Genomic DNA, 15,925 nt, shown 5'->3' on the forward strand with positions numbered 1-15,925 from the left:
CTGTAAAAGACACAGTCCTTACCTTCCAATCTTACGCTCTTGCTCAGGTTGGTTTCGAACTCCTGAGCTCAAACAATCCGCCTGCCTCGGCCTCCCAGAGAGCTATGATTACAGACGTGAGCCACCGTGCCCGGCCTAGAAGGTATAAACCTTTTTTCACGAGCTAAAAAAAAATCATAATACGAATTACAAACTATGTAGATCTGAACACCACCAAGTGATGATAAACAGCAACATTTTTGTCTAGGTCCACGTAGGAACATGCTCAGCCTCCAATGCATATATTAGAAAATAAAAAAGAATGAAGGTAGGATAAAACCAACAAGTTATCCCATCCAAAACAGAAGAAATAATAAAGGTAAAAATAGAAATTAATGAAAAAGAAAATTAAGAAATAAGAGAATCAACAAACTGAAGTCTGTTTTTTTTTTTTTAAAAGACTAACTGCTGATAAGACTGGATGAGAAAGAGAACACAGGTATAAATAACTGTAGATCTAACAGAAAGTAAAAACAAAACTACTCTAATTTGATTCTTTCAATAAGAAATGAAAAAACTTACTACTTCATCATTGCCTGGCCATTTAACCAGAACCTCAAATTCCAGCTCAGCTGATGACCACAGAGAAACAACAACCTCAGCACAAATTTCTGTGCAATCCCTAGCAGTGTGTGGCCAATGACTTGGAATCCATGGAAGCTAAGATCCAGGCCACACTGCCCCATTCTAGTGTAAAAGGCAGAGGAGGTAATCAGCTTTTCAGAACAACCTCGCCTTGAGGTGCGAGCCAATCACATTACAAAAATAATCCTAATCTAAAAATTGGGAAACAGATGGCTTCAGCTCACATATAAAAATTATTCCCAGTTCTGGCACTCCAAAAAAAAAAAAAAACCAAAAAAAAAAGCTTATTCTTTTGGTCAACCAAAGCAAGTGTTCAGTCTCAGTTCCCAAAACTCCCCACAAACCTTCTTCAGAAATGCTAATGGTTTTTGAAGCTAATGGTTTTTCAAATTCAGGGCCAGAAGACAATTCAATGTGATCTGCTCGTCCAACCTGTAGAAAAAACACATACAACAAAACAACTGTAATAAACAGATAATTTCAAAATAGCTTAAATAATTTTATATAAGTTTTAAACATTTGCATTAATGCAACATAAATGAAAGAAATGGGATTAAATCCAATATGAGCTAAATGGTAGGGATTGATAAGAGGAAATTTTTACTTAATTGATTTAAACTTTAATTGTAGCTTAATTGATTTAATCTTTTAAGAGGCTCAGGAAAATAGCATCATATAAATTTAGAATGGGGAGGAACCTTAACTACTATCTAGACAAAATCTTTCATATTAAAGATGAGGGAACAAGGCCCAGCGAGATTCAGTGACTTGCTTAGTGGCCTAACATGGATTTCAACCCAGGTTTTCAAGGCTTCTGGTCAGTGCTTGTCCACAGTATCCCTCTGCCTCTTCCGGGCCTACAAGCTGTTTTCTTAGGCAAGTCAAAATGTTTGTATTTATGTGTACATTATAACAGGATAAGAGTATTTTAAAAAAATATACCAAACCTATCATTTAAATTAATACCATTTCCTCCAAAGTAGTCATCTGGGAAGACTAAATGCCCTCCTAATACCCAGGGGATAAGTTCTAAGACCCCCAGTGGATGCCTGAAATCACAGATAGTACTATATGCAGTAGTCTCTCAGCATCTGCAGGGGATTGGTTCCAGGACCCCTGTGGATACCAAAATCCACAGATGCTCAAGTCCCTTACATACAACAGCATAGTATTCGCCTGCAACCTATGCACATTGTTTCATAAATCACTGCTAGATTATTTATGATACCTAATACAATGTAAATGTATGCAAATAGTTGTCATACTGTATTGTTTAGGGAATAATGATAAGAAAAAAAATGTACATGTTCAGTACAGATGCAACTATCCTTTTCTCTTTTCTGAGTATTTTTGATCCACAGTTGCTTGAATCCATGAATGTAAAACCCACAGGTACAAAAGGCTGAGTGGATACTATGATTTTTCCTATGCATACATACCTATGATAAAGTTTATAAATTAGATGCAATAAGAGATTAACAATAATAAAATGGAACAATTTTAACAATATAATGTAATAAAAGTTATGTGAATGTGGTCTTTCTCTCTCTCAAAATATCTTATAAATATCACCAGGTGTGGTGGCTCACACCTGTAATCCCAGCATTTTGGGAGGCCGACGCAGGAGGATTGCTTGAGCCCAGGAGTTGAGACTAGCCTAGGCAACATAGCAACACCCCACTCTACAAAAAATAAAAAAATTAGCCGGGTATGGTGGCGTACACTATACAGTTCTAACTACTTAGAAGGCTGAGGTGAGAAAATTGCTTGAGTCCAGGAGTTCAAGGCTACAGTGAGCTATGGTTGTGCCACTGCACTCCAGCCAGGCTGACAGAGTGAGATCTTTTCTCTTTTAAAAAACAAGAACAAACAAACAAAAAACCCTTATTGTACTGTACAGAGGGTGACTGAAACCTTGGAAAACAAAACTTTGGATAAGAGGGGACTACTGTACTTATGTACTTTGAGCAAATGTTTTTAGAATTCTTCCTTTGAAACTGCCCCTCAAGTTTGTGCCATAATTATTAATTAATCATTCTAGTGCTAAATCTTCAGTATATAAATGTGATTTTATCACTGTCAGAATCCAAAAATAAGAGAGCAAAGGCAACTGTTAAACATTTACCAAATGCTGTACCATGTGCTGTAAAAGACACAGTCCTTACCTTCCAATCTTAAAAGGCCTGGGCTGAGACGGGAGCTCTATCAGAATTTTGGGGAACTTTGAAAATGCCAAGCCACCTCTGCCTCCCCCACAGATTCAGCGGGGCTAGCATGTATATTCTGAAAAAGCATCCTGGGTGATCATGATATGCACAGCTTTCTAATTGTCTAATGGACCCAGATTTGTGGAAATTCCTTCTTGAAACTCCTCCTTTGGCTGGCTTTCTCCTGAGACTCTTACTAGCTCAGACTGATTGTCCTCAAGCCTTGTTGAATCCTCATCCTTATAAGGCAGTCTGCCTGCAGGATTCTCTCCTTTACCCTCTTCTTTTCTCACTGTGTGTTCTCTCTGGGTGAGTGCCTGTGCTATTATGATTTGAGTTCCTCCCAAATGATGACTCCAAGATCTGTACCTTCAGCCCAGACCTAGCTCCTCAGTTCCAGAAGCAGATATCCAACTGCCCACTAATCCCAAAGTACCTCGAATTTAACATGTCCCTGATAGAAATCATTGTGCCTCCCTCCCCGAACACACGTACATTCACGTGCACACATACAGACACATTTCCTCTTCCTTAGTTTGGAAAACAGCTCCACCACTCTCCCAGGCTAGAATCTGGACACCACCGTGAATCTGTGTTGTCTTCTTCAACTTCCCACAGACTGTCAATCTCTGTGTCTTGTTATAACCTTCCCTCCATTCCTACTGCTAAAGTTCAGGCATGTGATAATTTCTTGCCTTGGGTATGCAGTGGACCTCATATAGAGCCAGCAGCATAAGAATCATTTATGAAGCTTGCTAATAATACAGATTACTGGGCTCTACTCCAGAACCACTTAAAATCAGAATTTCAGTGAAATGGGGTGTAGGAGTTTTCATTTCCAACAAGTTTCCAAGACAGTTCTAATGAGCAGCCAGATTTGGAGATCCACATGGTCTTCCTGTTCCCAGTCTTATCCTTTCCAATGTACTCTCCACAATGTGCCAGCATGTCTGATCATATCCCTTCACTGCTTTTATTCTTTATTGGTTTCCTACCGGCTGCTGGTGGTATAAAATCCCAATAGCTTGGCATGGCAACAATACCTTCCATCCTTCCTTATCTGCCCCCTACCTACCTTGACTGCCAGATATCTTAAAGCCCAGTCCCACCAACTTCCCTCCCATGTAATGCTGACAGAGTTCCACAAACACTCTATGCCATTGGGCACCTTTCTGCTTTTGCTCACAATGTTCTGTCAACCCTTCCTTAACTGACTGACGAATATCAATTCATTACCAGCTCAAGAGCCACCTCTATACAGCCTTCTCTGATGCCACAACTTTACTTACCCCATCCAGTAACAGGCCAGGTGTACTTATGTGTCCTTACCGCACCTGGTACGTGTGTATTTATTGGTGTATACATGTACCTTCTTTTATTAGATTCTAAGCTCCTTGAGAGTAGGTACTATGCCTTATTTATCTTTCTCTTCCCAGAACTTAGCACGGGGCCTAATATGCAGTAGATGCTCAGTAAATATTTGCTGTAGGAATGAATGATTCATGGACTCTTGTGAGAGTGAGCAAGCCAGGATCAAGACGACATTTAGGTATAAGTAACTATCTGGCTTAGACATGCTTACTTACTAAACTAGCTCAGGAGGCAATTTCAAGAGGTTCTTTGAAGTAAGAGTTCCAAGAACTACTGATCATTCATTTAAATGTGATAGATCTAAGTTTGGGTTAAAAAACAAAAAGCAAAACCACCAAATAAACACCATAATATCATTACTTAATAGTAGTCCTATCTTGAATTTTCTCAGTGTAGTATCACTTATGCTTAGTCTTAACTTTTTAATATGTGTTAACTGTTTGAATCAAAGACATACTATAAACTTAATAAATACATTTTTTTAAATGTCAACATGCTAGCATTCTGGAATATTTGTCAGGTAAGCTAATAATGGAATTCTTATCCTGCAGACTAATTTGCATTTCCTATTATTCGACTTTAACATATTTAACATATTTTTACTATTTATTCTTTAATCCTTATTATATAAATTTTTCTTCCTTAACAAAAGGACAAAATATTTGTTCAAAATAATTAATTTTTGAGCCTTTCCTATTTTATCTACCATTATATAAAAACATTAAATTTATTATGAATAATTTTTAAAGATACAGAAAATTTGTAAGGAATTGATTACTAGTCCTCTGATATAAAATATTTAAAAGAAACTGAGAATTCCAAAGTTAAGGACAATAATATTTGTAAAGTCATAAAAATCTTTCCGAAGAAAATGACACTCAATTACAGGCAGGGTTTCTTCAAAACCACATTCTGGTTTTGCAATTAATTTCTTTCTTTTCCTAGTAGAAAGCATGGGTTTACCTCTTAAAAGCTTAAGGCAGTGGTTCTCAACTAGGGGTGATTTTGGCTCCCAGGGGACATATGGCAGTGTGTGAAGACATTTTTGATTGTTACAATGGGGGAGGGGGGTGTGCTACTGGAAGCCAGTGAGTAAAGAGCAGGGATGCTGCCAAACATCCCACAAAGCATGGGACTGCCCTAACAACAAAGAATCATCCAGCCCAAATGTCAACACTGCTAAGGTTGAGAAATTCTAGTTTAAAGAAACCAAATTTCCCATTACTTTGAAAAATCAAATGTCTAAACTTGTATCACAATACAAATCTAATAACTCACCAACAAAAAGCCAAAAATAAAGAGCATCTACCTTATCACAATGCAGATATAGCCTTTCAGGCCTGGGGAAATCCTGCTCTATATTTTCAGCAATGTTCTGTATTGCTAACAGCTGTTCATCAATTTTCTGAAGCTTAGAGGTGAGATGCTCTAGTCGGCGAGCTGCAGGGCTTGGTGCAGGGCAAGCGGCAGAGACGTCCTGCAGCAGTTTCCACAACGGGTAATCTTCTGCCGAGTCTGACCTTGTTCTCTCTTCTTTGAATTGGAACTCTGGTTTCAGCAGATCTAAATATTAAGAAAAGTAAAATCAGAATATAATTAAAGGAAAGGTATATACTGATGATCTCTTTTTTTTGGTAACTTCATTTTAAGCCAACATAACATTACTTTCCAAATCAGTTTTAATATACTTAAAAATTCCTTTCAGCTTCTTGACTTATGAGATATGTCTCTGTTGTGAGATAAGAATACATAAACAATATTACTATCACAAAGTTCCACATACAAGGCAGTTTGAATCTTACTTTTATCCTCAGCTACAAACATATAATTCATCAAAAAGTAACTTCAATATTTTTATGACTTTTTGAAAACCTACTTGAAAACCAACATCATACAGTAAAAGCTAGGCCCAATATTGGCGATTACTGACTTTATGTGGCATCTCAGGCAAACATTAAACCTTCCAAGACCAATATCTAAGCCAATGACTCTTCCTACTCTTAAACTCAGTTGATTCTTGTCCCAAATTTGAGATATCTTCTATTTTAAATGCACTCTTCATCTGGTGGCTGGGTCTCCTCCTCCCTGTGTTGCTCATCCTTCTTAGTTTTCTCTTCTGCTACTCACTCCTTTTACCCATCAGGGTTTCCTGGGCTGCCAGCCTCAGCCCCCTTCTCTACTCTTCCCATTCTCTCTGAGTGATGTCACCGACTCACAGATGACTCTAAATCCACAGAGCACTCTTTCTGAGCTTCAGCTCCTTATGTCCTGGACATCCCAGTTAGGCTGTCCCAATCAGCATATGAAACTCATTGCTGCTGCCTCTCTAACTTGCTTCCTCTTCCTTGTTCCTAAGCTCAGTGAACAGCACTCCCATTCACTCAGTTTCCCAAAACAGAGGCCTCAAAGTCACTCAAGGTTCCTCTCTTTCCTTCAGATCCAAAATGACAACAAGTATGGTGAGTCTACCTCTTAAACACTTCCATTCCTAACATCACTGCTTAGCTAAGGCTTTCACAATAGACAGATCCCAAATAGTATCCCTAATTTCTCTCTCTCTTGTCTAGTCCATCTTCCACACAGGCCTGGAGAGATCTTTTAAAAACACAGATTTGATATTGTTCCTTTTCTGCCCCAAACCCTTAAGGGTGTTTCTAATGCCATCACCTTAAAAATCCAAATGCCTCAGTTTGACAATGGAACACATAATCTTTCCTTTGCCTATCTCTCTGGCTTCATTTCTTGCTATCTTTATAAAAACAAAAAAACCCCACTCTGTTTGACTTCAAGTGTACTGAACTTTAATTTTCTCAAACTAAGCAGGCTCCATCAAACTCTCAGTCACTGCACAATTTATTATCTCACTTTGAATTTCCTTTCTCTTTGCTAAATCCTGCTTTCCTTTAAGATTCCATTTAGGTGTCTCTCCCCTAAATGGCCTCAATCCTGCCCTAAAATGGGTTAGACTAGATGTTGCATCACCCAAGAATCTCATCCACATCACCACTGCAGAGCTTACCAAGCTGTGTCATAATCATCTCTTCATCCGTCTGTCTTCCTTTCCCCTACAGGCACGCCCGCAGGCTGAGCACCTGGTGTTCCTCTCCTCCTAGCCCCAGTATCTTCTCCTTAACTTGGTGCTTATTGAATGAAGAATCAGTCAAATGAAGATTATGATGCCTGCCCTACCTAACTCAGACAAGTTTTGTGAGGATTGAATTATGCAACAAAGTACTCTGAAAAATGTGAATTACTAAACAAACAGAAATAGTGCTTGTTATATTTCAGTCCCAGTCTAAGGTGAACCTTACCATGAGAAGACAGCAGTAAATGCAATGCTGGCAACGGCAGTTATGCAGTCTTTCCCGACCTGTTTTGGCCCTACTTGTTTTAGCTTGGCTCTCTCAGTACTTTACCATCTATATATGATTCCTGTTTCTCAGCAGCCTGAAGCATCTCCCTTACTCACTCTCAGGAAAGAATTTGGTGCACACAAACTTCGAGTAGAAAATACAACAAAAGAGATGGACGTATTCAAAATCCAGAATGGCCTCAATACATAATGAAATTAGCTTCCCTTTCTCCAGAGAACCTGCTCCACTTCCATTGACTAACAGAAGAAATCACTCACCCAGGAGGTGGGTGGGTGACTGACTGCCACTGACCCTGCTATGCCCTTCCTGGGCCCAGCGAAACTCTGCTTGCTGTTCCTGATGCTGTTCATAATGGGAGATGGTTTCCAAAGAAAGAAGCTACTGTCATTCAAAATGGTGAGCAGGTCTTATTAAAACAGGAATTTATTGTTTCATTTTTTGTCTTAAATACCTGTGACCCTGTCCCTCCCTTCTCCCAGCCTTTCCTGTAATGCAAATCCTACTCAATACTAATGTGTGTGACTAAATTCTGAGTCTTTAAGGCATACCATGTAAATATCATGATGGAATTTAATTTCAAAATATAAAACTTTTCCTTTAAAATTGGCATTTTAAACTTCTTGTCTTTAATAAGAGTAGAAGGGTCCACTGACATATCTGTGCAACCAGGCACTTTCCCTAAGGAAGGATCCTTCAAAAGGTTAATTATAGACCTGATCTCACTGATAAAGGAAATTAACCTGTAGCTTATGGTCATTTGAAATGCTGGCATAAGATAATCAGGGGTCACAGAGAGATGGGTCTGCTTCCAGTCTTCTAGAACTTCAAAAGTTGATTGCTATTAACATGAAGGGAAACTAGCAGGATACCTAAGCAGCCACAGGCATTTGGCTAGATATACCTCATGACAACCCATGAGGCTGAGTCCCACAGAGATACAAGTGAGGATCAGATAAAGTTAATTTATTTGCAAACAAGCTATTAAGTGACAGAGCTGGGATTGAAATCCAGGTCTGTTCTATTTGAATCTAAAAGTCAAGTTTTTTTCACATTCCCCACACACATCCCCAGCCTACAAGACTGCTAGCTTCATACACCCTCCTCCATTACCTATGCACCTTAGCAGCCCCATGACAGGAGAGACAGCACAAAGGCTTCAAAATCTGAAATGCTGGCACTTGTCTGTATACGCAGCTGTAATACACACGTCCTAACAAATCCCTGCCACTCATCCCTTCCTTGCTCCTCACATCTCCTGAGTGCCCACCATTGATACACAATAATCAGGCAGAGCTAGACCCTGCATGCAAGCATCTCACAACCACAAAGTTGGCTGGGTCCACGCCTCCCAACAGCTGTGGAACTCAAAAGAGACACAAGGTCTCTGTTGCAGGAAGTCTGATTACATAGTGGATTAATTTAATCATTCACAGGATGTAATAACTTCAGGTTGGGGAGAAATAGTCTGAATCTTGCAAAAAGTTACAATAATACAACCTGATTTATGACTATAAAACTGAATATTTTACTAGTAAAGTATGGTTGGCTATCATGCCTTTGTATTTTCTATATGCTATTCTGAAATTTCCCATCTTTTTAAACATGAGAATTCCTTTTCAACATCAAAACACTCATGAACAGGATATTTATTTTTAGCCTCATGAATTGAGAAAAGACATATGTACAAATAGTCTCCTTGCAAAATATTCATGGGTCCCAGCTTTGGAACCATGGCTCAACCTCATTTACCTACCTGCCCCCACTCTCCTTAGCAAGGGACAAGCCTTTTTATGGTTTCTTTTACAATGACCATGTTTTGTTTGTTTGTTTGAGACAAGGTCTCGCTCTATTGCCTGAGTTAGAGTGTAGTGGCATCACCATAGCTCACTGCAGCCTCGAACTCCTGGCTCAAGCGATTCTCCTGCCTTAGCCTCCTGAGTAGCTGGGCCTATAGGCACAAGCCACTATGCCCGGCTAATTTTTCTATTTTTGTAGAGACAGGGTCTCGATATTGCCCAGACTGGTCTCAAACTCCTGGCCTCAAGCAATCCTCCCACCTCAGCCTCCCAGAGTGCTAGAATTACAGGTGTGAGCCACCATGGCCAGCCCAATTACCATGTTTTAGTCCTTGTTTCTAATATGACAGTAATTCAGGAGAAGGTCATGCTATACATCTTGCCCATTCACCTTTGTCCTGCTGTATGTCTGATGGTGTTGGTGAGGTGACACCAGGCTCCTTCACAGCTGTAATGCCTGCTCTCCAGCTTTTTCCATCCAGACAGGCTGGAGTCACTTTTGCAGGTTTAGAAAATAAATCCAAAGCAGAACTGGCAGATTCTATCAACAATAGGAAAGGCATACAAAGATTGATTCTAAACATCTAAATAAGGTAATTAGAAGATTAATAGAACATTTCTAAATGTGGATATAAACATCTAAAAGTACAGTGGGTTTGTAGGAGGAGAGCTAAGAGATGTGAGAAGGGACAACAATGCTATATTTAAACAATTTTTCAAAATGTGTTCATTTTAAAAGTAGGAAAAAATTATCACCTTGACTCTTAAAATTGTGTGGAGGAAAAGCATTAGTAACTGAAGCTGCCATATAATGTAACTCTGCAGACGATGGAACCACTGGACGATCACTTTGCTGTTTGATAGCGGAATCGTTTGAAGGCTCTTCTCTGACAGGCAATTCCTGTAGATCATCAGCTTCAATGTCAATCACATTTATATAAGTATGTCCAACCTGAGCCAAAACACACAAAATCAAAAAAGGATATGTTCTTTTTACTCTATGGGGTCACACTGCCAAAAACAAAAGTTCAGTGCTTTTTTCATTATTAACAAGGCAAGAAGAGCTTGTATGTGTCTAACTTAGAGAAGGCTGCAGGAAGTGTATGTTATTGGTCTTAGTTTACAATATTCAGGGGCATAATACTTGAATTAATTTTTTGACCTTTCCTACCAAGCTACATAAATCAGATTTTTAGCCTCATTTCACTTACACAATTAAATAATGCCAGAAAGGCCATAATAAATTTTAGCACAAACGTATTATTAAAATTTCTGAATAAGACACAAACCAAATTTGTTACTGCATGAGGTGTTGAAGGTGACAAAGGTTTATCTGATATTTCAGTGGAAAGCTTGAGATTTAGATATACATCTGGATCCAACAGCTGAGGAACATTCAAAGGTTCATGTTCTGAAAATTAAGGAAGTAAAAATCAGAAACATAAAAATGTCTGTAAATAGCTCTAAATCATTAATTTTGTATGAACAAGTTAGCAACAAACAACATAAAATGTATTTCATGAAAATCTAAGTAGAAGTGTCATCGGTATAAATAAAATTAAAGCAAATTCTATTTTAAGGGCAATTTAGAGTAACTCATCATTGAATGCAGGCTGACTATAGCTTTTTTCATATCAATGATTCACAAGAACAATAATAAAATATCTGTATGTCAAGAAAATGCTATAATCTCCTATTTCCATTTCAGATATGTTAAGTCATGTTCGTCTCCTTTATTTAGGAGAATTTCAGTCAAGTCAGATTTTAGGAAATTAACCTATCACTAATTTTTTTTACCTTTCAATAGTTTCCTAATGTTTATTTGTATTAACAGCTTTATTGAGATAAATTCATACTTTTCAAAGGGTACCATTCAATGGCTTATAGTATACTCACAGAGCCCACAGGTAAATTTTACCACCTAAAATGTTTTACTAATAATATCTAAATTTCACAAAAGTTGTTTGCTTCTTATTAAATAGTAAAATAAACAGGCCTGTCACAGTAGGTAAGCAGACAGTTTAACTCTGTACCTTTTGTCCTAGGACTCTATTCTTATTTTCTAGCATTTTATTTTTATAAAGCATTATTCTCAAATTTCATATGTAAAATATAACTAACTCATTGTCATACTGAGTACTGAAAGGCTGCTACCAAGTACTGCATTTAAACTACAGGTTAATCAAAAAACTAGAAAAAAGGAAAATGAAAATACTTAAGTCATTGTTCTATCTCTAGAGTCAAATGATTGTTTTAACTGCTTTTTTATGGGGGATAGTGACTCCAGCTTTGGCATCATGCAGACATAATCTTTAATAAGTCAAACTGTTCTCAGGCAAAAAAATAAAGAAATCACACCTGTTGTGCAAGAAATGATTTGTTGATTTTTACCACATTCAGAAACACCTTCTTGAGAAGCAGCTTCCTTATCTTGTACTACATTAGGAAATTTAAGGCAAAAAGAGAAAATAGACAACAAATTTCACAAACACAAGAAAAAACACAAGAAATATTAAAAATAAATTAAAATTAAATATATGAATGCACATAATTAGATATAGTGCATAAAGGATGGTAGGTAGAAAATAGATTGACAGCTTAACAATTTCATTTTCAAATAACTAATTAATTTCAGATTGTATTATTTATATCCTGGGTCTTCGCTAGATGAATAATAGACCCCTAGCAAATAACCCCACCAACTTTAGAAAACTATCCAGCAGCAAAGGCAAAGCACCTTCAAGGCTTTCTCAAAGACAAGCTGAGATTATGAACATTTAAGAATGTTTATCAGATGCACACTCATCATTTGCATCAAAAATATCTTATACATGCTCGACCTCAATTAGAAAGAAATATAAATTAAAATAATGGCTTTTTTTTCGACCTATCACATTGGCAAAGTCAAAAAAGTTGAGCTAAATCACAGTAATGACCAAAAAGGCTCTTATGCAGGAAGATACTCATTGAAGCATTATTTACAGGAGGAAAAAAACTGGAAACTGCCTAATGCAGTCAACAATAAGGAATTGGTTAAATATTTTATGGCACAGCTGGACGAAGGAATATACCAACACAGTACTTTTTGATGACATAGGAAATGGTTGACATAAGTAGAAATCAAAGTGAAACAAACAGGATACAAAATACAGATATCCCTTGTTATCCAAATCTAATCCACTCCCACAAATGCGCTGGATACTGAATTTTCTGATTCCAGTAGACTTTATTACATTATTTCAAATGGGGAAAAAAAGGTGTCCCAGCCTGTCCAATTTTCCTAAACATCATTAAACAACTCTTAAACACCTAAAAATAATCCATCAATGACTACTACATAATACAAATCATTTTAAATATCACTTTTTAATTAACATTTAATTCATTTTGCATGCAATATGTAGTAATACTGAACATAGATATTAACACTGCAGAAGACAGGTATTAACGCTATGAAGCAAATCATCAAGGAAATAATATGTTAAAGATACACTCTAATTTGAGAATGTCCCAAGGTACTTGAAAAAAAACACAGGGACTCATGAGGTTGTTAAACTCTCAGGGAAAAGCTAGGGAAGCTAGCAATATCTGTATGATGCGAGTTCAGATAGTAAGGAAGGACACAACTGTCCTATATAGTGTATCTAAGTAAAATGTACAAAAGATGACCAAAAGAAAAAATAACATCAAAATGTTATCGTTAAGTGGTGCAATTGTGGTTAATTTTCTTCTTCACAGCTTGCTATATTATCCAAATAGCCTACAATGGTCATATATTATTTCTAAAATAATGCCAATAAATATTATTTTACAATAAGATAAAATTAGAGAGAGTTTAAAAAAGTACTTACAAGGTTCTGAACATAGTTAAATGAAACTGTTTACTATTAATAAAAGTCATAAAAAAGAATTACTACGATACAATTGGCAGAATACTATTCAAGATAATGTTCACAGGCTGGGTGCAGGGGCTCACGCCTGTAATCCTAGCACTCTGGGAGGCTGAGGCAGGAGGATTGCTTGAGCTCAGGAATTTGAGACCAGCCTGAGCAAGAGCAAGACACGTCTCTACAAAAACTAGAAAAATTAGCCAGGCATAACAGCATGCGCCTGTAGTCCCAGCTACTCAGGAGGCTGAGGCAGAAGGATCCTTTGAGCTCAGGAGCTTGAGGTTGTAGTGAGCTATATGATGTCACTGCACTCTAACCAGGGCAACGCAGCGAGACACTGTCTCAAAAAACAAAACAAAACAAAACAAAACCCAAAAAGATACTGTTCACAATGCTAAGCTCCATTAATAAGGAAGTTGGTCAGGCAACATTTCAAATAATAGATCTTCCAACACTTATTTCTTCTACTTTTGAACACAGTTACATAGCCCTCCCACACTAAACCCAATCCAGTCCTCTTCCTAGTTCAACTTCACCAGCCACAGTGCCAGGCCTCTCAATTTTAGGCATGCAATTCCAGTGAAGGTCATTAATGGCATAGAGAATCCAAATTCAAAAAATTATTTCTACTTACTTGGGATATAGCCCACGGTAGTTTTGAACAAAAATATCTATTATGTTTTACTTAAGTTATCACAAATTCAATTTCTAAAGTATATACCAAGGTTAAGGAGAAAAACCTGGGATGAGTCACTAATATCACATAATTTAAAATTCTCTTTAAATCACTGCCTTAGAGAAAAAGTCTAGATATCTTAAATATGTCCAAATATATGAGTTTTTTAAAAAAGAAAAACAGCATTTTACCTGGGTCTGTATTTGTACTTGCATCCTGACTTCCTATAGCGTTCTTTTTTATAGAGGCCATGAAATGCAATCCAGCCGAAGTATTAAGGTCATCTTGTAGCATTTCTTAAATATAATGTAACATTGGAAGTGATCACTGAGAAGCAAACATACTGCTGGGATCCCAGAAACACAGTACCTAACTCAAGGGAGGTGAAATATGGGGTGTTAGGATGTTACCAAGATGGACTTTCTTCTGCATGAGGTGGTATATAAATTGAATCTCAAAGACATGGTAGAATCAAAACCAAAATTGTGGAGGGCTCTGGATGCCCAGCCTATAAATCTAGATATTCTTCTGGCTAATGAAGACCCAACAGAAACTGTTAAGTGGGGAAGTGATATGGTCAGATTGATGCTCTAGAAAAACCACCCAGCCAGTGTGTGGAAAATGGATTTGAGTAGACAAAACTGAAGCAAGGCAATCAGTTAGATGAGGCTACTGCAGCGGTTTAAGTAAGTACCTAGCAGTGATGAGGGAAGGAGGAAAGAGGATAAATTTAAGAATTACAAAGGCAAAATAGGCAAGAACTGGTTGGTTATTGATTAGACGAGAGGAAGAGAGGGAAGGCAGAATTCAGAATAACACAACGGAGACAGAGAACATAGGAGAAAACAATCAGTTGGGCAGGGTAGAGATAATGAATTCAGACTTCACATTCTGTATCTGAGGTAATTTCTACCCAAGTAGAAAGGCAGAAAGGAGAATCAAAGCCCAAAGTCTATTATGGGAGTTTGGGTTTAGATGTGGATTTTCCTGGGAGATCACCCAGGAAGACTAGGTTGAATAAGACAGTATCAGTGAAGGCATACTGTGGTATAATTAACAATATACATATTTGGTCTTTGTACCCAGTTCCCAGCCCAGAGTTCCTTAGACCCCTGGAATTTCCTGAGTGACAGAAGTGTCTTTTGTTATGCATAATGATCCCCTTTTGAGCATACCTAAGTTTATGCCAATGAGGTGACTTTTGTCAGGTCCCTAGATAGCTTCAAGATGGGGCCTGGTCACCAGAGGAACCAACCACACGATTAGAGAATGATAACTATAAGCCTCCAACTCACCCACACTACTCCCACCCCTGGGGAAGGGAGAGGGCTAGAGATTGAGTTAACCACAATGGCCAATGATTTAATCAGTCATACCTATGCACTGAAACTTCAATAAAAATTCTAAAAAAGCAGGCTAAGGGGGATTCCAGGTTGGTGACTACCTGTATGCACCAGGAGAATGGCCTGCCCAGAGAGGGCATGGAAGCTCTGTGCTGCCTCTCCCTCCCCTACCATCTTGCCCTATGCATCTCTTCCATTTGGCTATTCCTGAGTTGTATCCTTTATAATAAAACTGTAATGGTAAGTAAAGCATTTTCCCAAGTTCTGAGTTGTTCGAGTCAATTATTGAACCTGAGTTGGGAGGGCAGATCAAAGGAATCCCCAAATCTGTAGTCAGCTGGGCAGAAATGCAAGTAGCCTGGAAATCCTGTTTGAAGCTGGAATCTAAGTGGAACAGTCTTGTGGGACTAAGTCCTTAACCTGTGGAATCTATGCTAATTCCAGGTAATTAGTATCAGAATTAAACAAAATTGTAGGACATCCAGTTGGTGTTGGAGAATTGTTGTCATTGGGGATGGTACAAGACACATCCATTGGAATACTATGCTGTCACTAAAAATAACATCACAGAAGAATATCTATGATATGGGAACATTCTAATTTTAGTATGTAAAAACAGGTTAAGTTATAAAAAAATGCAGGAG

At 37.8% G+C, this 15,925-nt stretch overlaps 1 protein-coding gene across 1 annotated transcript in view; it reads right to left on the reverse strand.

Moving 5' to 3' along the window:
- Positions 1-15,925, reverse strand: part of LOC105814467 (chromosome unknown open reading frame, human C5orf42) — a 120,373-nt gene that overhangs the window by 28,437 nt on the left and 76,011 nt on the right. The window contains exons 36-40 of the mRNA XM_012649444.1: positions 14,130-14,234; positions 10,662-10,783; positions 10,129-10,273; positions 5,512-5,765; positions 969-1,056 (exon numbers count right to left, since the gene is read on the reverse strand). Of these exons, the coding sequence (XP_012504898.1) occupies positions 969-1,056; positions 5,512-5,765; positions 10,129-10,273; positions 10,662-10,783; positions 14,130-14,234 (714 nt within the window). The remainder of the gene's footprint in view (positions 1-968; positions 1,057-5,511; positions 5,766-10,128; positions 10,274-10,661; positions 10,784-14,129; positions 14,235-15,925) is intronic.

The sequence above is a fragment of the Propithecus coquereli genome, unplaced genomic scaffold, assembly GCF_000956105.1.
Source record: "Propithecus coquereli isolate 6110/MARCELLA unplaced genomic scaffold, Pcoq_1.0 Scaffold110, whole genome shotgun sequence".
In the NCBI taxonomy this organism is placed as follows: domain Eukaryota; kingdom Metazoa; phylum Chordata; class Mammalia; order Primates; family Indriidae; genus Propithecus; species Propithecus coquereli.